Below are 21,677 nucleotides of genomic sequence, written 5' to 3'. Positions count from 1 at the left end.
CCCGTTAACATATTAAAGTATGATGGCTCTATACACGCTAAAAGTAGTGATTATTTAAATGGAGTCTGGTGAGTGGCGATTTCAGGGCTGTTTCTGGTTAAACATAAAGTTCTTTCTTTGTCGGGTTATGTTCCTTCAATAATGTAGTCAGCCACTTAGACTAACAACCCTGTCACTTGTACTCCAATGCATGAGAAAATAGGGTCCATGTTGTCCCCCCCAAAGTTACCCTTTACATTCTACACAATGTATCTCACGTCTCCATTTGAGATGAAGCAAAACAAAATATGTTTCTGTACTATATAGAATATACAGTATACAAAACAAAACACCAAAATTAAACACAAAATATTCCCTTTATTTTTTTCTACCTTATGACTACACAGGGTCACTGATGTAGCTCTAAGAGGTATCTACATTTGCATTTAATTTACAGCTTACTTGGATGTCTTTATATTTACATGGTCAGAGAGAAGCGCTAAAAACACAGTGTTGAGAACAAACCAAAACTCAAAATGAGTCCAAAACTTTAGAAAAAGATACAGTCTTCTGACGCAACAGTTCTCAGTGCAATATTCCACAATGCAAATATCCTTCATTCATATATTGTTGAACATACATATGTTTTTTGGAGACAAAACTTCACTGAATCAACCAGCAGCAGAAAGAAAAGTAACCGTGTGCTGTTTGATTTATCATTTGTACAGATTGAGACACTTCCTCACTCATGCTCACACCCCCCCCCTACACACACAAACAAGTTCATATTTAGATGGAAAGAAATGATAAGAAAGTCAAGAGTGTGCAGTGGCTTGGCATCGTCCAAAAAGTACCAGGAGTCAAATCAATGTCATTATTTCCAAAATAGTCTTGATTCCTCTCGAGTTTTCACATAATGACATTTTCGAAGGAGCAGAATTGTCCTTTGCATTCTCCACTGAGGAAGACATGGACATACGGGAGATAGAATGTGTCCATGTGGGTTATTTCCAAGGTTGGCTTGTATAGACAACCTTTAGTCTGTAAACGGCAACTAGTACATCTGCAGGTCTAATGCATTTCAGCCAGCCATGGGACCAAGTGGAGCCCTATTCCGGGGAATGAGAGCACTCTCGATGCTGGCCTGCGGGCAGCCCTTAGGGCAAAGGCAATTTGTATCTTTCATCTCACCCTCAACACAATGCAGAGCCTATCTGTCTCTGCAGCAAATATGTTAATGTTGTATGTACCACTGATGAGATTGGGTTTTATAACCATCTTTGTACTCTCACTTTCGAAAAAATATCCTCATCCCGAGCTGCATGTGATTGGACATTGTGATGAGGAATACTGACTTAACCTCATCGATAAACACACACTGCCTTTCATCTGCTATCGAGATCCGTAAAATGTAGTCGGTCTAATGAAAACACAGTAATTGATTTAACTAAGCCACCTTTCATAGTTTATTCCATGTGTTGAAACACCCTCAAATATTGTTCAAGTACAACAATTAACAATAAAAGGGACACTAGTTCACATTTCTTTTAAATTCACATTTGTTATACTGTTAATTCATATAGCTATTTATAAAACAAAACTAAAATGTAATTCCAAACCATTCCTGTAAAATACCTTTTGTTTAATACAGACATTAATTCCACAGTATTTTCTTACAGGATTGGCTCTTCACTATTTTCATAATCGAGTTGTTTGACCACAGTCAAATAAAAGGGAGCAGATAACAAGTCAACGTTTTCCTTTTTTTCCCCTTAGAAAATAAATTCCAGTTAAAAAATAAAATACACAAAATAAAAAACAAAAAATGACCACATACCCCTTTGTCGGCTTAACCAAACAATTTAAGCTTGATTAAGCAGTTTTGCTAATTTTGTAGTTCACAAAGAAGGCCGTCAACATGCACAGTCAGGGTGCACTGAAGCCTTCCAGGCTAAAACCACAGATGAGCATCAATCCCCTTGTTAAAAAAATCACAGGACATCACACAAATGAAGGTGCTTTGACAAGTTCAGCTGGGGTTTTTGATGAAGGGCTCTACCGCCAACAGAAATCTCTTTCATTATTTATGGATGACTGGGGCTATGAGGGTTTCAAGTATAAAAAAGAAGTGATTAAAAGAGAAGGAATCTCCTTGGCTGAGGCGCAGAAAAAGGCAGAATGGAGCAAGCTTGCGAATAACAATCTGCAAGTCTGGCAGCAGAGTGAGCCAGTGAACATAATGCATTACCAATACTCCTCTTGGATTTCTTTGAACAGAATCATCAACAGGAAAGAGGAAATGGAGTCACAAAAATAAGTCACAGACATCGCAAATTTTCATCCTCTAGCAGCCGCACTTGGAGGGCAAAGACTGTTCAAGAATCTTCAAAAGGAGAAGGGCAATCTTCAATTAATACAGTGCAACTGATTGCAACCATGTTGTTTTCTTTTTCTACTTTACAGTATATTAAAAACCAAGTTGAGCACAGTCAATGGAAAAAACAAAAACAAAAAAAGTGGTCATGTACACAACTGTCTTTGGCAAGAAGTCCCATGTCCTACATGTGAGTCTGTCACTCCAGAGCCTCGTGTTCATGTCACCTTCGGCCCATTTCGCTCTGTCTCATGAAATGAATGTTGTTGACACTGTCTGCCAGCTCAGGGTACTGGTCCACTGAAACCACGTAGTATCCCTCGTAGCCCTGCACCTTACCTGAGCCCAGCAGCTGCTGCTTCTCTCCTTCAGTCCAGCTTCGTGAGCCCTCCTCTCCGTCCCTCAGTCTCTGGCGCTCCCGGGCCCAAGCCTGGGCGACAGATCTCTGCCGGGCCAGCTCCAACACGCGAGCTTTCTCCTCATCCACACTGCTGCCGTAACGCGTATTCAAACACAGCGCGCCGTACTGGAGCTGGATGTCAGTAATGCGCCTAGTCCTGCCATTGAGAACAGTGTTAACCTGAGACACCGTCACATTGACGCCGGTCTCTAGCGTGCGCCGGCCCACCGTCATGCCAATGAGGGACAGGTCTCCCTCCACTGAGCCCAATTTGACAAAGTAGTGGGTGTCCATTCCGGCGATCGTGAAGTGGAGGGCTTCAAGGTAGAACGCGTCGTTCAGCACCGCAGCCATGCGCCGCCCGTCCTCATTGGCTAAGCTGATGATGTCGGTGCTGATGCGACCGTCTCGGATAGCAAATTTCACCCCCTTACCAAAGATGGAGCCGCCGGAGGCAAAGATCTTCTTGTCCTCGGTCTGAGGACATCCGGCACTTTTGGCTCTGTAGATTTGGCCAAAGCGCTCCAGCTTCACAAAGGCCTTCAGCTGCCTCTGAACTTCACACTGAACGCCCAGCAAAGACTGCAAAACAAAGACATTGCTGTTTAGTCACACAGCCCCCGCAGCATCTCCATGTTCTGTATCTGACAGTTAAATACATATTTTCATACAGTTTGCTCTCTGAGCAAGAAATGGATTTACACAATATCACTCAATTGTTAGTTTGAAGACATTCATTTACCCAAACCACTATTACCTCACACCTTGGCTTAACCTTAATCCTAGACTACATGCGCAAGTGTTGCATTTTTGGCAATGGCACAGTAATAATAATAAATATAATATAGTAATAAGAGCCACTTGATGGCAGAGGAGTACTTTGCCACATGTTTGAGTTTCTGTAAATTATCAAAGGGCAATTGAATACAGCATTACTTTAACGAGATGTACCTGAAGGCATCATGGAGTCCAGTCGGAGCCACATGCTTTAATATTGTTTGTTTACATAACTCAAGAGGAAGTCAAAATGTTGCCACACCGGTGACTTCAGGGAAGCAGGAAGATTTTAGCAGGCTACCGCTAAGCTAACATTACCCTGTGTCTTTAGCTGCATGCTAAGGAGCCGGTCAGCTACCCATTACCCAATCCTGCTTTTGAAATTGAAATCTCCATCTGATTTAAAATTGTGACAACCCAGCCTACTACATCTAGTATAGGCCATTCTTTTTATGTTAACGTGTATGACTGAATGAGGATGATTCGCCACCTATTGGGGAATGGTTTAATTGTGTAATTAATGTGATCAACAACAAAAAAGGGGGATCTGGGTCTAACATACGCTGTAACACCTGCAGCATACAATAAAACAAAACCAAAAGTCTATAAGCATCCAATGCTAAATAACAGAGTTTCTTTAACCAAACATTATTCCGTGGAGGTCTTTGCCACAGTCTGGAGTTAGGACGCCATTGGTGTCCTCAGATTCATTCAGCAATCAAAAGATGTAACAATAAAAGCTTACAGGTGGTAAAGAAAATTGATTAAACATCTTTAGTACATTATGTACTGTATATAAATAATGATGCAATTGCCTCACATTGCCATTACCAATGGCAAACAACAAATCCATGATGCTTTGATGCTGAGAATCTATCACACCGAGTCAAGGTAGAGGCAGAGGTGTTTGTCAGCAAATGGAAATCTCTCTGATCGTTTGCGACAGGCATGATATTTTGAAAAAGGGTGAAATTACGGTCTTCTGACAGCCATGCTGTGCCAAATATGAAACAGGAATCAGTTGGTAACTTGTGTATATCATCCCTTAAGGGATCAAAGCTTTGTATAGATAGCACATTCCCTTGAGCCAAAATTAATATTTTGTCCTAATACTATTTGACAAGAGACACTCCTCGGGAAGAAAGAAAGACGTTAAAATGAGGAGAGCGATATGAAATGGAAGCTGGCCAACACACAGCGAGACAGTTGCCTCAATGCGTCTGAGCAGCAACAAAAAGGCTCTCAAACACTGTGCCTTCCTGCCATCGCCCAAGATAAGAGGCTGTGAGCGTCCCGACGAGTCAGCCAGTCCCATTCAAAGTCCTCCTGACAGTTTCTAATTCTGTCTCTCTGTAAGAGGGCAGCTACAGGCTGGGGGATTGGGTGGGGCTGTGGGGCTGAGTGACCGCCATATCTGCCCACTCTTTTGACATGACACTGCATCAGATACTGCAGTTTTGGACTTTCTTTGCCGTTGGGCCCCTCGGGAGAGGTGGTCTGTGGGGACACTTCACACCATGCCACTCCATGTTTGTTTACCGTGCCAACAGTGTGACCCGGTCAGCTGTCCCAGAGGTGGGGGGTTGGGGGGCAATGTCCCCCACTTTACTAAAACAGCCTCCTGGGACACTCCCAGAGAGGCATCGTTCACATAGTATGGGGTGCAATCAGCCTCCAGCACAACCCAGAATGAGAGATCAAGCCTAGTGCAGCACAAACCTCATCTGTCTGGCCCCTCACGGCATTTTTCAATCTGTGTGCGGATTCAGCAGCACGGCAAAATAGGGGCTTAAATGAAAAGAGATAGAAAGGCAGGCGTGCTCCGTGTATGACATAAAAAAAATGCCAAGTGTACAGGATATATACAACGTGTAGTTTTAAAGCTATATTCATGCTTCAAAGAACCCTTCGTTTAATGCCACTGGTCTGGCCATCTGCAGTGAGGATCAACGCAGCATTTACCAGCTCAGAGCACCGTTTTTGAAGCAGGAATTCTAGACAAGAATATCACGCCTCGGCTCATGCACTGACTAATTATCTCAATCTTTCCATACATATTATTTACAGTATATACTCCAGAGTCGTGTTGAAGGAAGAGCTCCTACACAAACATGAGTAAAACCTTGAAAACTAGGCTAACATTGCTATTTAAAGCATTAGTTACATGTTTTTTTTTTTAATTGATATTCTAGTCTATCATGGGTTTTCTTGAATATATACAGCAGATGAAGGGCTGGGTTTGTAGATGTAAGCAGCTTTTCATTATTACTAAAATGGACCTACTTCTATTGAGTGCTTCTCTGTGATGCAAACACAAGACTCATTTAATTTTAGCATAATAGAAGTCCGAGTGCTTCCAAGATTGATGAGGACTGATGGTAAATAAAAGTAAGCAACCTGTTATCTCGGCTTTCTGTGGCGGGGTTACCCTCTCTGAAATGATGATGATGACTTTTATTTTCTCTCTGATCATATGGAGAGTCATTTCCTTCGCAATTAAACTTAAGTCATTTGGGAAAAAAGGTGAAAATTGCCTTTTGATAAATGGTTTCCTGGCTTTTGAAAATGCGGATGGAATTGCGAAGTCTGAGGTGACGACGGATTTAGTCAGAATTGCAACTGTACGTCTGAAAAAAGTGTGTTGCATTTATTCTTTTTAATCTACACAAGGCACTATTCCATCATGTCTGCTCTCAAACATTTGAAATAGAAAGAGCTGGGTTGTCTTTGGATTCAATTACATATTTCCTCTGTTGCAGCTCCTTTGTAGATCGGTACCCTGGGTGAGTTCAGGGATTCTCAGAGGAGTGGCAGGCACGAGCAGCAGTAAGAGGCGGCCCCAGAAGGCTTTGACAGTAACCCTCCATAAGTGGACTATGCTAGATGTAGACATAACTGTTATGGTTTTACACTTCATGTATGACCTGTAAAACACCCGTGTGTTTACCAAGTGTTTCATTTGTATGTGTAATTGACCACGGTATGTTGGAATGCTGGAGCAACACTGAGATTCCTTTCATGACTTTAATTGCATGTAAAGCACATTAGTATTCACATGCTATTATTGTAGACACACACTTGACAAAAAATAGTAATGAATAAAAAATAATGTGGGTTATACTGACACTAAAATTGGATATACTGTGTTTCTTTTTAAAGTCACATCACACCAAAAATCAAATTGTTGATATTAAATGGAAAACATACCATACATGTTTTTTTTTATTTTTTTTATGTTTTCTTTTAAATGCTTTAAATTCAATAGTAGATAGTACTACAGAACTATATTCTTGGTTTTTTATGCCCGGTTGGTGTGTGTGTTTATTAAGGTTGGTCGGCCAGGTCAGAAGTCACACACTTAGATAACTCTATGTATCATACCAGCAGCTATTTGGACGATGGTATATATATGGTATATAGTAAAAGAATTCACTGCAGCCAGAGTGTCACTCAACATGAGTCTGGTCTCCTGATGGGTGGCATTCACTCGTCTGGCTGTAACCAAACCCCAGACAACAGTGGCCTCTTTAATAATTCAGTGGAGTTGGAGGCAACTTAAAAGGGCTGATAAACGCGGGAATTAGAGCATGTCTACTACTTCTCAGACCTTGGCTAACGGTGTAAGACTGAGATGAAATCAATGGCCAGTGGTGGAGGGAATGGAGAGTGCATTTCCCTAATGGCAGGACAATTACAAGAGCTGTTTAGCCTGACCCCATTCCCCAGGATGAGGACTCGGGGCAGGGACCTGGCTCACTGGGCTGTGTTCTGGCCTGATAGCAGGCAGCTCCTCTGGGACTGTGGCTACGCAGAGCATGCCCATTTGCTAATGATGCTGGAAAGGGAGGATGAGCAGAGTTGAGGTGAAAAGGGGATGGATAGGCCAGAGTGACAGGTTTACCTTAGTGCTATCCCACTCCTGAGTCTTGATCTGGGTGCGGACTAACTCGTAGGATGGCTCCATGGCCTCGGTGCTGGGTTTGCGATAGCCAGGGATGACGTTGTACAGCTGGAAGCCGAAGGTCACCAACCAGCTGTTCACATCTGCAGGGGAGGGGTCAAAACAGTGAAACAGTGATTTACGATAACACTTTATAATAAACTATCATTAATAAAAGGGTAAATTGATAATTCATTAAACGTTAGTATATAGTTATTCTATAGTTCAGCAAACAATACATGATGATTTATAATGTTAACCAATTATCGCTTTTATAAAAATGCAACTAGTTAATGATCAATAAGTGATTTATAAAGCATCAAGTAACATGAATTTGGCCTCATCAAATCTTTTTTGCTGGTCTATAAAAGAGATGATTGTGCAGTGAGAATATCTAAAGCCAAATAATGTTTATAGATGCTTTACAGAATTATTGTGATTGGTTTAAAGAAATGCCGATAAACCAGAACATGTTTCCCCCCCCCATCCCAAAATGCTGTGTGAACTAACCAGACCTTCCTCCGCAGCGCTGTGGATGAAGGTCTGAGTCAGACTAATTAACCATTAACAGGGTTTTACATTTAATAAAAACCATCCAAATAACGTTTATTGGCAGTTTACAAACGGTTTCTTAATGATTTACAAATCATTTGGTAATCATTATCAAATACTTAATATAATATATAAAATGTTATGTGTGCAGCAATAAAATGTTAACACAAAATAGAGTGTATTGTCTTTATTAATTAGTTGACATTATTAGTTATCTTTTCATTGTTTGTTAAGAGTAAAGAAATATGAACTACAGTTTAATTATCAATAAATGTTTTATTTATTTGTAAGTATGCTGTCATATTAATAGACATGTCCTTTCCGGCTCCAGAGAAACCAGTGGAAATGCTAGGAATTGATTTGTTCAGTTTTAACAGTTGCCCTCCTGTGGTCAAGTGGCTGTCTCCTTGACACACTCATCGCTCGGTCTGAGCACTTGATTTGTTTTTGAAAGTGGACAGGCTCTAATAAACACTCAAGATGGTGGCAATGATTCATGTCCACTCCTGCAGGTGCCACACTAATGACACACAGCTGGGTCCCAGAAAAGCCAAGTGACATCTGAGAGTGTCTGCTGTGCTGATAATTATATACCGTACTGTAATTTCAAAGCAGCTCAGACTTCAAGACGAGATATTTTGAAGACTCAGCGGGTTCTTCGGCAATACTTTTTTTCCTAATGAAATGCTGAGGAAAGTGACGTGTCTAGGATTCAAATCCATGCAATCATGATAATGTGCTTCATCTAAGAGCAGCCACCAGCGCTGCGGTTATAGGTGCTGCTGCCATCGCCTGTGATAAGTTGTCATTAATTCTGAATATCATGGTGAAGGCTACAGACATGACTGGAAGCAAAGCCTGTTAAATCTGAGCCATTTGTTTCTTGGCTCTTTCAATGTGTTTGTTATGGACAGCAGAATCATCACTGTGACACTTGGGGGCAAGTTTGTCGCAGATTGGCACTGCCACATTGTGGCACCTGACAAAGCTTTTTTTTTAATAAGAATTTGTTTGAGGACAATGAAAAGAGCCTGATAATTTAGTGAAAGGAATGGAAATGTCAGGGCCATCAATCACACTTGAGGCAGACCCGCTACAGTATATCTAACAGACTGCTTAGCATTCAAATGCCAGTCAGCCCCTAATGGTGGACTGTGAAGCTGAACGCCTTTCTGTTTGGCAGACGGCTAAATGGCTTTGTTGCACAGAAAGAAGTAGAAGCCTAGATTCCACCTGGACAAAAAGTGACTGTTTTTCCTCTCAGGATTGTAAATTACAGGATAAATAGTTAAAAATGAATGATTTGATAGCCACAATATTAAATTATCACGTAAATCCAATGCAGAATGAACATAGAGAATTAAATCTCCCATTTGTGAAGGACATCCTGGCTTAGGCTTTTTGTTATAACCAGAGTGTTCACTGAGTATCCTTAACAATGTTGTTTTCCTTCCAGCCAAAGAGAGGTTGATACAACCGGCCCTGGCTAAGGTTTGTATGGATCCATTGTGCTCTCCTTCTCCACTGGGGTGCTTTCACTGCCATTTTACCTCCTCCTTACCACAAAGCTTCCCAAAATGATGTGATATTTCTGGGAAGGGACCTGAGTGTTCAACAACAGAGGGGGCTTTGCCATACAGCATGGTTCCCTTTCAAAACGATAGCCACTGTGCACACAAACAAATACGTACGTACGCACAAACACACGCGCACATGCACACGAACATGCACGCCAGAGCAGAAAAACATCCTTAGCGTCCCTGTGAGGAAGCTCTTAAAATCCTCTCTAACACACTGCTTTTCACTTTAATTTTGGCACGGTCTGTTCTTTCATTTGGGGCTTTGTTGTTTAGAATAAAAATAGACCAAATTGGACAAATAAACCTGAAATAAGTATTGTTAGTTAAACTGCAAGCAGTAACAGTTTTACATTTGCAGAGGATGACAGCTGTGGATTTAGAAGTTTTTATGGAGTTTTTCGAAACTTTATAACAAGTTAATTGTTTTGCCATGACTTACCGGTCATGTAGCACTTTATCTCCTCGTTGTTGCTGAGAGGATTGTTATTCTTGAACATGTACAAGTTGAACGGCACAATGTGGTTGCTGTTGAGACGTTTCCAGACATCATGGTTAGGAGTTGTCCAGCGGCCAGCAAGGACATCATAGTCCCGTCTTCCCATGTGGACCAGTCTACTGAGAGGCTCGTACAGGCCTCCTTGGTAGCCGATGACGAGCTGGAAGCTGGGGTTGGTGTCAAGGTAAACCTCTCCGAACGCCGTATGGAGCACCTGCTTGATCATGAGGCCGGAGCCACTGAACACAGCCAGGGGGGTGCCTATGTTATCACAGGCCACGTAAAACTCGTCCCCGCTGCTTAGCTCCATGGCGAACAAGTGTCCCTGTAAGTCATAGTACAGGGACGTGATCTCAGAGCTGGAGTGGTTGTACATGTGGGTGACCCGAGTGGGGCTGGATAAATCTGCATAGAAGAACTGCAGGTGGTGGCCCGTGCTGCTTCTGCTGGACACCCTCCTGCCCAGGCCGTCATAACGGTATTTGATGTTCCAACCGCTAACTCTGTTGTACACCTTAATCAGCAGGCCCGCAGAGTTGTACTCAAAGTAGTCGTTCCCTCGCTGCTTGAGGAAACCGTCCTCATCCATTCTGTACTGGGCATCTCCCAAGCGGGTGATGCGGTCTCTGACATCATAGCGGAGTGGGGTGAGCCGCGCGCTGTTTCCAGGGCTGAGGAGGTGCAAGTTACCGTTTAGGTCGTAGCTGTACCTCCACAGAGGCTTGTCGTTGATGGAGACCACCTGGAGTTGACCGTCGGTGTCGTACTCGTACGTATAGCGGGTGGTGTTGGCGTAAGGCCCAACCTTTAGCTCCTTGGCCACCACTCGTCCCATGTTGTCATACTGCACCATCATCCAGTACATGAGCGAGCGAAAGATCTCATACTGGACCTCCTTCACCCTGCCATAAGCGTCAAAGTGTTTGGTGTGGGTCATCACGGCTGTGGTGATGATTTGATTTATGTCGTAATAGATGACACCAAATTTGCCAAACTGCTCCGTTTTGCCTGACACGTCATCGTAGCGATACAAGTCGATTGGCAGCGGCGTTTCGTTGATGACAGCCTGCATGCTGGTGACGCGGAAACTGTTGTCTAGACATCAAATCGGGCGTTGCCTTTTCCCTCTTCCTGAATCAAAAATCTGTTGTAAATCGGGGCCCAATTGAGGGTAGCGAGGTCAGGTAAAGCCCCTCACTCTGCTTTGACGGTTTTCCCGCTCCCTGCTACTTCACGTGGGGAAAAACCGTGCGTGGTTTTGGGAGGATCTCCAGCAGCTTGGAAAGTTTCCGATTTGTAGATCCCCTCCCCCGGGGCCCAGGGGGGGGTTCGAGCAAGGGGCCTCCCACTTTTCCTGGACACTGAAGCATTCCCTTTGGGGGGCGGTAGGGGGTTCCTGATACCCGTGGAGCGGGACGTCTCTAGGGTCTGCCGTGCCACGTTGGGCATGGTGACCGAGGATAGTCGGTCGTTTTTGTCAAATTCAAAGATATACTGCCTCTGGCTGTAGAGCAGCAGTACCATGGACTGTAAAGAGAGGAGGAAACAATCAAATTCATCTTAGATTAATTTAAATACAGTAAAAGATTCCTTATATTTGCTTTTTGGATAAACACAGTATCACAAAATAAGACAAGATTCACACTAAAATAGGATTTGATTTAAAATATAGGCATTAATCTATCTATGTCTAGCACCAGTGACTACAATTATATAAACATTTAAGAACATAAAAATGATATATAATATAAAATATAAAAACAAAAACATTACTTTTAATTTATTCCTTTACATTATATTGTGTACTTACACTACACAAAGTGTAGGTTGGGAATGTACAAGACACTGGGCTGGAGTACCACAAAATGTCAAAAGCAAAAACACATTATGCATGCAAGTCTGATTTAGACCAAATGCAATTCCCATCCTGAAAGTGGAACTGTTGATATATTTTGATATAGAGATATCCTTAAAAGATGATTTCACAAACAGACTCCTTCAGCAAATCAAAAAATTCCAATTTGCGCCTTTCTTAAACCGATAAATGATGTCTAGAAGTCAGTGAGAAGGCTGTGAAAACAGGCTATTACCAAGGTGTTTGTCTGCCATTTTCACATAAAACGTCTAAGCTGGACGACTGCAGCTCTTCACCTCCTCCCCAACAGTCTTTCCTTCAATTAGTGAGTAGAAGGTGACATTTCACTCAGTTCTTCTCATCAGTGCTATTTCAGGTTGAGCTTTGCTGTCAGACTCTGGTAACAAAGTATAACGTCTGCGGTGCACCAGACAGGTTTTAATTACATTTCTGCTGATATCTGTGCTGGAGCCTGATAATGCAGCACAAACACTGCTGGAGTATTACAAGTTAACTTTTAACTCCAGTCTAAAATCTCCCATCAAGGTTCTTACACAAATACACCTTCAGAATTTATCTCTACAAGATGTCCCTACCGTCTTATATTGAATTTCAAAAAATCTTAAAACCATTTAATCACCATTGCAGCTCCAACAGTTCGTACCTTCTCGAGATAAGTGTAGCTCCACGATTTCCCATCAGCAAATATCTGCGAGGTGATTCTGCCGTTCTGGTCGTACTCCATGCGTACAGACATGGTACCTCTTTGGATACCTGCCACGTGGCCTCCGGGAGAATAGGTGACATTGACTCCGTTCAGACGACTGCTTGGCGCCCATAGAGTGGGCCGGCCGGCGTGGTCGTAGTGGATCCGTAAGGTGAACTTCCTGTGGTCGTCGTAGACCTTTTCCGTCCTGGTGATTCGATCAAAGTCCAATGACAGCAAGTTCCTGTTGTGAACCTACAGGAGAGAAACATTTTATTTGACCACAGCACTTACACAAAGAGAGAGATAAATAAAAAGAATAAACTTGTATGGAAGTTTAAAAAGATTGAGAGGAATCGGTGCACTGCTCTTCTTAGGAGGAGAGCTTTAATCACAAAGTGATTATTTTATATTCTTCTTTTCATAGCTTTAAATTACACGAGGGGAGCTGTATCGCAGGACTGCAGGATCCATTAATGTGATGAAATTATAAGAATTACCATATTTCTTTGTTTGTGCAAAAAAGTCAGTGGAGTCTTAGTGGGAGTATGCCTATTCATGCAAGAAACATTAGAGCCACATTGATCATTAAATTCATTTTCACTGCTTACTGAGAAGAATTACTAGGCGCAGATGACTCATTTTATTTAGCCATTTCCGTAAATTGGAAAAGAGGAGAACAAAATCAATTCTTCTCCTGTGTGATTCAGAACATTGTTTAAATGACACTTCACATTGTTTGGCTCTTATGAATGTATGAGGCTGCACACAGTGACCCTTGGCTTCACTGTGATCAGAGCAGAAAGACGGTGCTCTGAAGACTAAGAATGTCCAGGTCAGCACAGAGAGCTGGCAGACTTTATCTATGTGATGCAGCCAAAAAACATTTCCAACAGCCCCTACCACTACGTTTCTCGGTTAGCCGCCTCGTAAGCAGAAACTACAGAGGGAAAATAAATTAAATCAAGAAGAGAAAACACAACAAAGGGGATAAAGGTCAGAGTAAATGCCCATACAACCCACTACGCTAAACATCATGTGGTCATTAGGACTGTCCCAAATACCATTTTATGTGCTTTGAAGCTTCAACACGAACCAATAGAAAATATTCAAAGCTTCTGATCAGGACTGAGCCAGCCAGTGCACCACCTCACCGGAGTGCAGCGTCTTTACACACAGCCGTACTACTTCTACCGTCATTAAACCGGCTGAACGACGGCAGGCTGCTGCAGTATAACCACACACACCTCTGCACATCAGACTGCTGGGTTTACCTCCACATTTCTCCATTCTCTGCTCAAATGGATGAAACAGCGCTGCATGAATTAGGCAAATACATTTCTTGAGGGTTCATTTTATTTAATTTTTTCCCTTTTTATAAGAATTTGGGTATTACAGTATTGAAGGAAAACAAAAACAACAAATAAACAAATCCCATAATTGAAAATCGAATACCTACCTTACAAACCAATATCTAAATAGTCAAATATTCGGGTCTAGCCCTAGTGGTCATAGAAGTCTCAGGCATTTATTAGAACTACCCCCCCCCCCCCCCACGGCTTAGTAATTAATATTTATGATGTGTAAAGTAATATTCATGATGTGTTTTTCTTAAGTTACACAGTTTCTCTTCAGATGTGCCACTGTGTAGCTTGTTAAAATCCTCAGAAAGCTGCTTCTGGCTACTTTCCAGACACATGTCACACAACCGGCCGCAGGGGGCTCGCTGCAAAAGCCTTCCTTTTTCAATCTCCCATTGAGAAACGCATGCTTAGGTCTCTCATCTGTGAAGGGACAATTACACAAGAGGCAATTAAAGTCACTGGTACCTAATTGAGAGGATTACTTTACACTTAAAGCCCCAGATTCATGAGGGGCATGATTACATGAAGGTCTGGAGCAGCACATGCAATTTGAGCCCCAAGAGTGACAGGGGGTGGGGCTCGGCGTTAAGAATAAGAACAAAGGGGGGTCCACCTTTGTTATCTCCTCTTTTACTTTAACTTAATGTCATAACAAGTGTCACACTGCGCTGACAAATGTGAAATTATTACAACATTGCGATTTGTAAAACTACCTAGGTTCTTACAGATAACTGACTGGTTATCAAAGACTAACCCTAACCCCCTCCTGCTCCACCATTTCCCAAAACACTGGACGCACTGTCTCCGACTCTTTCATAGGCAGAAGAGGCCAGCAGTCCCTCCAGAAAGATTGTATTGAGATTGCTTCCAACAGGAAATAAGGTCTACAAAAGAGAGAAAGTTCCTTGTGCCAGGATCAGTTTCACCAAAGACTGGACAGGGTGGAAAAGATCTCTCGCAGGAGAGATCCCAAGATCCCATGAGAATAGAAACCCACTCAAGAGGAATCATTTTAAATTGGACATTGCCTCTAAAAGGAATGATGTGTAGAAACGGAAGAGACTACTACATTACATTAGTCTTATAATGTAACATTTTAAACGGTCTTCAAATATTAAACTTTGAAGCAACATCTGATGTCTCAATCAATATCAGGGACTTGTGTCAAATGACAATATCAATCTGTGTGACAAGGGAAAATGTCTTTCATCGGCTCTTGTGTTTAATTCAACAATTACTTTTCACAATGACTTTTCTCTTATGTTTATTATCACATTGAAATATAAGAAAAAAAATCGGCCTTTTTCATCTTCCAACTCGTATCTCTTTTTGAACAAACAACCCTACATTAGACAATAAGACACTGTGATGGTGCTAAAAATGCTAATACAGAGATATCAGCTCGGTCTCAGTTTCACGTCCCCCATTGAAGGGGTTGACGATTCTGGTTGTGGCAGAGTGACAGCCACAAGGGTTCTCCCTTTACTGCACATGTACCAAGTACTCAATCTGAGAGGAGGGTTTGTTTCTATGGGAAGAAACAGCCACTTTGTCTCGGGATCATAAATCATCGTTGTGGTGGCCGGGGGGGGCTAGCTCAAGTGGCACGTGGCGTTGTGGAAGGGGCGAACTGATGACCATCGATGACCCTTTTAGCCTCAAGACATGAAAAGTGCAATTCAATAAAGATGTGCATGTGTAGTTCAACAGTGTAACAAATACAGTCAGAGACGCAGACAGCAACAACCCGAAACTTTTTCTCCGTCATCTTGACTCCTTCCTTGCCAGGGCTGGGTCCTGAACTCAACACTTTTTAGGCACCGACCTCCATTTCCTCCTTAGTATCGAATATCAAAAAACGCCTCGTCATTCAATACCAAAATTCAATACCTCTGCGACAGTGAGCCAATAAGAATGCAGCATGGAAGGGGAGTGTTTTTTTTCCAATTATTTTGTATTAATTATTTATTTAATTTATCTTGTGTGTGCCATCTGTACTATACAACTGCTGTTTGTTTTTTGTGATAACATACACCTATGGATGGACAGATTAATGATATTAATGGTACTACAGATGCTCCTAGTTATACTGTGTTTGTCTGTCAAATGTACAAAAACTCAATGAATACTTGTTGAAAAAGAATGCAGCATGCTTCTACCAAGATCTACTCATGTTTGTGATTGGGTGTTTCATTACATGTCGTAGAGACACAGGAAAAACTCTAAATTACACAGATATGGGGCTCACGTAGTAGAAGATTTGTACCATAATGTTTAATTTTGTATGTTATTTGTAGAATGGATTTTATAAAATTGGTATCCAAAAAAGTCGTTTAGGAAGCGGAATCAAAGTCACGGTATTGATTTCGCAATTTGTTTAAGGATACCCGGCCCTATTTATAGCACAAACGCCTTCCTTGTTCTTTTCTCATGCGTCCCTGTGTTGAGGACCCCCCCCCCCCCCCGCACGCTCTGCCACACACTCATCCAGCCACCCACGTAATATCACTTGACATGCCACTCAAGGTCGCTCAATGATTCCAGCTCTGTTCTTGCCATTAGGCTGCTCCCATTTCCTATCTCACCCCCGGGGCCATTGTCTGTAACATACATTAGAAGCTTTCGCTACCAAAGGGGACAACAGGGCCATTAAATGAGCAGCCAATGACAGACAAAGTGGCACCTCCCCATTAGCTGTGTCGCCTCCCAGAGAATGTGGAAGGCAGCTTAACCATCTGTATCTGCCGTACAAAGGTAAGAAAAACAATACAAGCCAATCAAGGAGGATGCATTTCTTTTTATAGGAGCTCCTTGTGTTAATAGTCATTTCCAGTGTTTGTGTCCTTATGACAAGGAACCCGTTTATATTCTGTGTGTAATGCTGGGAGGGGGGGGTGGTGTGGTGATGATGCAGTGGATATGACACATGCCTTTGGTGTGGAAGACCTGGGTTTGATTCCCACTGCAATACATCAACAATTGGGTCTGAGCAAGACACTTAAACCCCTAGTTGCTCCAGACCACTTGGAGTGGCTAGTTGCTCTGACATATAGCATCTGTATCGCTTTGGATAAACGCGTCAGCTAAATGTAATGTCATTCTGTCAGCGTTAGCTCGCTGAGACCATTTACAGACTTCTCCTATCTCCAGAACTCTTAATTATTATAGTCTACTTAGGTCATATTCAGACCACAAATGTAATTATATTGGGAATTTAATTATATGGGGGGGGGCTCAGTCAGTAGGGAGTTAGGTTGGAAACCGGAGGGTCGCTGGTTCAAGTCCCCAAACGGACTAAAGTATGGTGGTGGACTGGTAGCTGGAGAAGTGCCAGTTCATCTCCTGGGACACTGCCAAGGTGCTCTTGAGCAAGGCACCGCACCCCCAACTGCTCGGGGCGCCTTTCCATGGGCCACCCCCCCCCCCCCCCCCCCACACTCTGACATCTCTCCTTTAGTGCATGTATAAGTACTGAGCATGTGTGTGTAGTTCAGGCCTGTGTGTGATAACAATAGAGTGAAAACATTGTAATTTCCCCTTGCGGGATTAATAAAGTTTACATCACTATTATTATTATTATTATTATTATTATTATTATCTTCTGCTCTGTAATAGAGATTGCAAGATAAACAAAGAAAAAGCCAGGTTAAATACTTTTTCCAAATGATCCTGCATTTTGGCCCCCGCTGTGCCAACAAAGTGGTCCAGCCTCTTGAATTGTTTGACACTGTGCTAATGTTTGTCAGAACGTGGCCCTCTGACAGTGTCACAGTGAACAGGGCTGCTATCTGTCACGGCTAAACTGCACAGTTAGTGGAGTCATGCTAAGAGGGTAGCTGAAATTCCACGCCATTTTGAGCAAGACAGAAATTGTTCTCACTCCCAACCGATGTTTTTAAGAGTGTGTGAGCACGGGTAACTCTTGGCTTACCCTTAATCTGCGGCCATACACAGTGACCTGGCCACGGGCTTGCTCCTTCCTCTGTCTCCACTCCACCAGGTTCAGGCCATTGTCGATGGCCAGCGTTACGTTCCTCTTGCTGACTGTGGGGTTGACTGTGCCGGCCAACGAGTGGGGCTCGGTGTGCAGGGACACCTCCATACCATTGGCCAACACTAGCCGCAGCGAGCCATCCAGACCAATGAAATAGCTGTTCCGGACTTGTTCTGGGGGGGGGAACATAGGGCAAAACGCTTATGGTTAGGATTAGGAGAAGAAAAACAATCAGAAAGAGGAAGACTCAGAGGACTCGGGTTACTTTCACACCTGAGCAGTTTGGTCTGTTGAAACCGAACCCTGAAACGTTTCGTCAAGTAGTCCGATTTGTTGAAAAGCTCATTTGAAACCAAACATCTAACTCTGGTCTACTTAGGGCGTTTTCACACCTATAGTTGTTTGCTTTGGTCCAAATCTGTTGATGAGTTTGGAAACTTGGAGTGATTTCCCCTTGGTTTGGTTTTGTTTCACACCTGGATAAATCCAAGCCTACCAAAATGTCATTACAAATCACACAAGAACGTCCACTCCTCTTATTGGTCGGATGTGTCGGGAGGGAGCAAGAAAGTAAATACAGGAAGAAGGTCCAGTGTTTCGTCTAGTGCACATTTTTTGATTCTACGTAGTCCAACCAGCTCATTTCATTTAAATAATCCGACATATTTGCGAGCGATGTTACCACATCTGCTCTGGTCACAGAGACTTCACTCTCCCGGCGTCTGTCTCCAACTTTAGCGGCGGCTGCTGCTTTGAGAAATTACAAATTTAAGTGTCAGCGAGTTTTCACTCCAATATTCCTTCCAACAGACCAGAAACCGTTTGTGACATGTGTCCAATGTTTGGTGCCCTTGACAAAGTGAACGCAAACAAAACCCACATGAAAAAAATGCAACAATGTTGCAATTTCACCCCCCAAATCGCAGCCTACCAAACTATGGGGGTGAAAGCGCTCTAAATCTAATATTCATCTTAGTGAGACACAGACTTAACGACCTAAAATGGCTGCTAAGCAAAAATGAAAGCCTTTAGCCACAGCATTTAACGGAACCCCTGCGATAATGTTGGGTCTGTGACAACAAAGATCAATAGTGAGAGGTTTCATAGCGCCAGTGAAGTAAAGTTTTACAGCTGTTGCAGCAGCCTCGAGGATATGGGGGAATGAAAACTATCAAAGCTCTTAGCTTGCCTGTGGCCATAGAAATGGCAGGGTGAAACACACACACACACACACACACACGTACGCACACAACACACCACACACACGCACGCACACACACACACACACACACACACACACACACACACACGGGGTGAATCTGAGCCTGTGTGTTACTGTCCCTAGGTGACGACAGCCTGTGTTGCAGCTCCAGTCCAGTGACTAATGTTTCCACTGAGCATCTCATGTACATCCATCAGAGAGTCTCCTTCTTGCCTCCTGTCAGTTCACTGACAGGGACCAGGATGAATATTATTCTCATTACGAACAGGGGGAAATGAATGGCTTGTCAAACACCACATTAACGAGTTGACTTCATTTAACAGAAAAAAAAAATCCTAAAATCAAAACACACTGTCATGCTGACTTGTCAGGGTTGAAGCGACTGACCAGTATTATTTATATGTATATACAGCAAACAATATACAGTAATAAATATCTTTATTTATTGAGTTTTGTAGCTTTTTTTTTTCACGAGATGTGTTGATGAGCTGCTGAGACCAGAGAAATGGACAGAGGAGGCAGGGCTGACCTTGCACTGGCCCTTACCTCTCTCCATCATACAGACAGTTCAGGGGTTGGCCAGAGGCCTCCGGGGCCGACCCGGCCTAAAGGAGGCCGATGAGACCAGAGGAAGCTGGAAATACTGCTGAATTAAGCAGCTCACGCAAATGCATGCATTCGGTGTAGCAGGCGAGGGCTGAGCCGTGCACTGACATTTAGAAAGGCTGTAGTCTGCATAAAGCAAAACAAATAATTAGGGATGCAATGATGCATCGCCAATCGGTAAAAATTGATATAAATGTTAAGATTACAACTGGTTGTGACAAAAAAAATGAATAGCAATCGCAATTTTTAACACGGCCTCAGGCATTATGGAAGGTTGGTGGTTGACTCCTGGCCCTGCAGCCCCATGTCCTTGGGCAGGACACTGAACCCAGTTAGTCGTGAGAACTGTATCGTAGTGCCTGCACCTAGTTATGAATGGTGTTAAAGGTTCCTGTATTACGTAGTAGTGCTTGAGTAGTCGTTGAGACTTGAAAAGCGCTAATATATATATTCATATTATATATATATTATATATTATATATATATATATATATATATATATATATATATAAGATATCTAACATATCTATATAAGAACAGGCCATTTACATTTATTTGAAGAGATTTTGTTTCTTTTTTTAGTTATTTGATGTGGGATTTAAAAAAGAATGTACATTTTTTAATTTTTTTTATTTAAGATAAAATGCAATTAAGTTGCACTTTTGATAAGAATTTGTCAACAATAAAGTATTGTTAACTTAAATCTTGAACCGTATCCAACGGTGAGTAGACCATATCCATCCAAAAAATGGAACAGCACACCAGACCATCAGGGTCACTATTTTCAGTTCCCAATAAAAAATGAGGGTGTTTTTTTTTTTTTTTCAAAGAATCAAGACACAATGAGCCTTTTAAGTTAATACAATAAAATATTACAATTAGTTCTAATTCCCTACAACATGATTAACAACACTGACGTGTGTTAACCAAGAGAGGGCGGAAACCTAACCAGATGACCAGAAAGTAATCTCAAAGGCAGTGTATTCATGTGTTATGTGATCACCCAGTTGCAAGCTTACAAAGCAGACAATTGGGAATTAATTAACAGCAGAGGTCCTGGCGCCGCTCTTCTCACTAGCAGATGTCTAAGACAAGGTCACCGCGTGGAGGTGACCAGTCCGTTGAGCAATGAGGAGAAACCAGAGATTGTCATCTTCTGTTTCAGACACGGCGTCGCAGTGAGTCAGGAGGGCCAGAGAACGGAGGACACGCTCACGTCTGAATCAAATGTTAGAGGTGGAAAGGGTGTGTGTGGGGCTGTCTTTTGAAAAATGAAGGTGGGAAAGTTCAAAGCTATTATCGGGTAATCAATGAAGCAATTTGTCAGGTACAAAACGGGATATCGGAATGCCTAAATGTGTGAGACAAATCTGGTGGACTAAGCCACGACATCAGTCCGCCCTCTGCCTCCAACTCTTTCCCTTGATGTCCTAAACCTGGGGTATCGGGTATGGGCCACCAGCATTGTGCTTCATGAATTTCTTTTATGGTAAATGGGTCTTGTATTTTATTAAAAACAACAGAGGGGCAACAAATACTACTGTGAGCAAGCTCTGTAATTGATAAGTAGTGAGACATCACATCTTCATTTAAAGGTCAGCTCACACAAATCACAAAACACACAACTTGTAATTATGTATTAAGTTGTTTTTTTAAATGTCTGCATGTGCAACGTCTGACTCCACCTGCATTAAAATAGAAGTGAATGGAATTGTGTTTGTGCACCAATCAACGGGTAATGGTGTAAAATAATCCAGATTTCGACATTGACCACAATAATCGTGATTATGATTCTATCCATAATGGAACAGCACTACCAGAAACAAATATGT

The 21,677-nt window shown here is 42.4% G+C and overlaps 1 protein-coding gene across 1 annotated transcript in view; it reads right to left on the bottom strand.

Moving 5' to 3' along the window:
- Nucleotides 1-337: 337 nt before the first annotated feature.
- tenm4 (teneurin transmembrane protein 4) overlaps nt 338-21,677 on the bottom strand; it is a 173,499-nt gene continuing 152,159 nt past the window's right edge. The window contains 6 exon segments of the mRNA XM_032504007.1: nt 338-3,335; nt 7,432-7,574; nt 10,042-11,196; nt 11,199-11,625; nt 12,618-12,914; nt 17,955-18,190. Coding sequence (XP_032359898.1) covers nt 2,577-3,335; nt 7,432-7,574; nt 10,042-11,196; nt 11,199-11,625; nt 12,618-12,914; nt 17,955-18,190 — 3,017 coding nt within the window. The 3' untranslated portion in view covers nt 338-2,576.

The sequence above is a fragment of the Etheostoma spectabile genome, chromosome 3 (assembly GCF_008692095.1).
Source record: "Etheostoma spectabile isolate EspeVRDwgs_2016 chromosome 3, UIUC_Espe_1.0, whole genome shotgun sequence".
In the NCBI taxonomy this organism is placed as follows: domain Eukaryota; kingdom Metazoa; phylum Chordata; class Actinopteri; order Perciformes; family Percidae; genus Etheostoma; species Etheostoma spectabile.
Note: the sequence above shows the minus strand (reverse complement) of the source record. Positions and strands in the feature narration are given on the sequence as shown.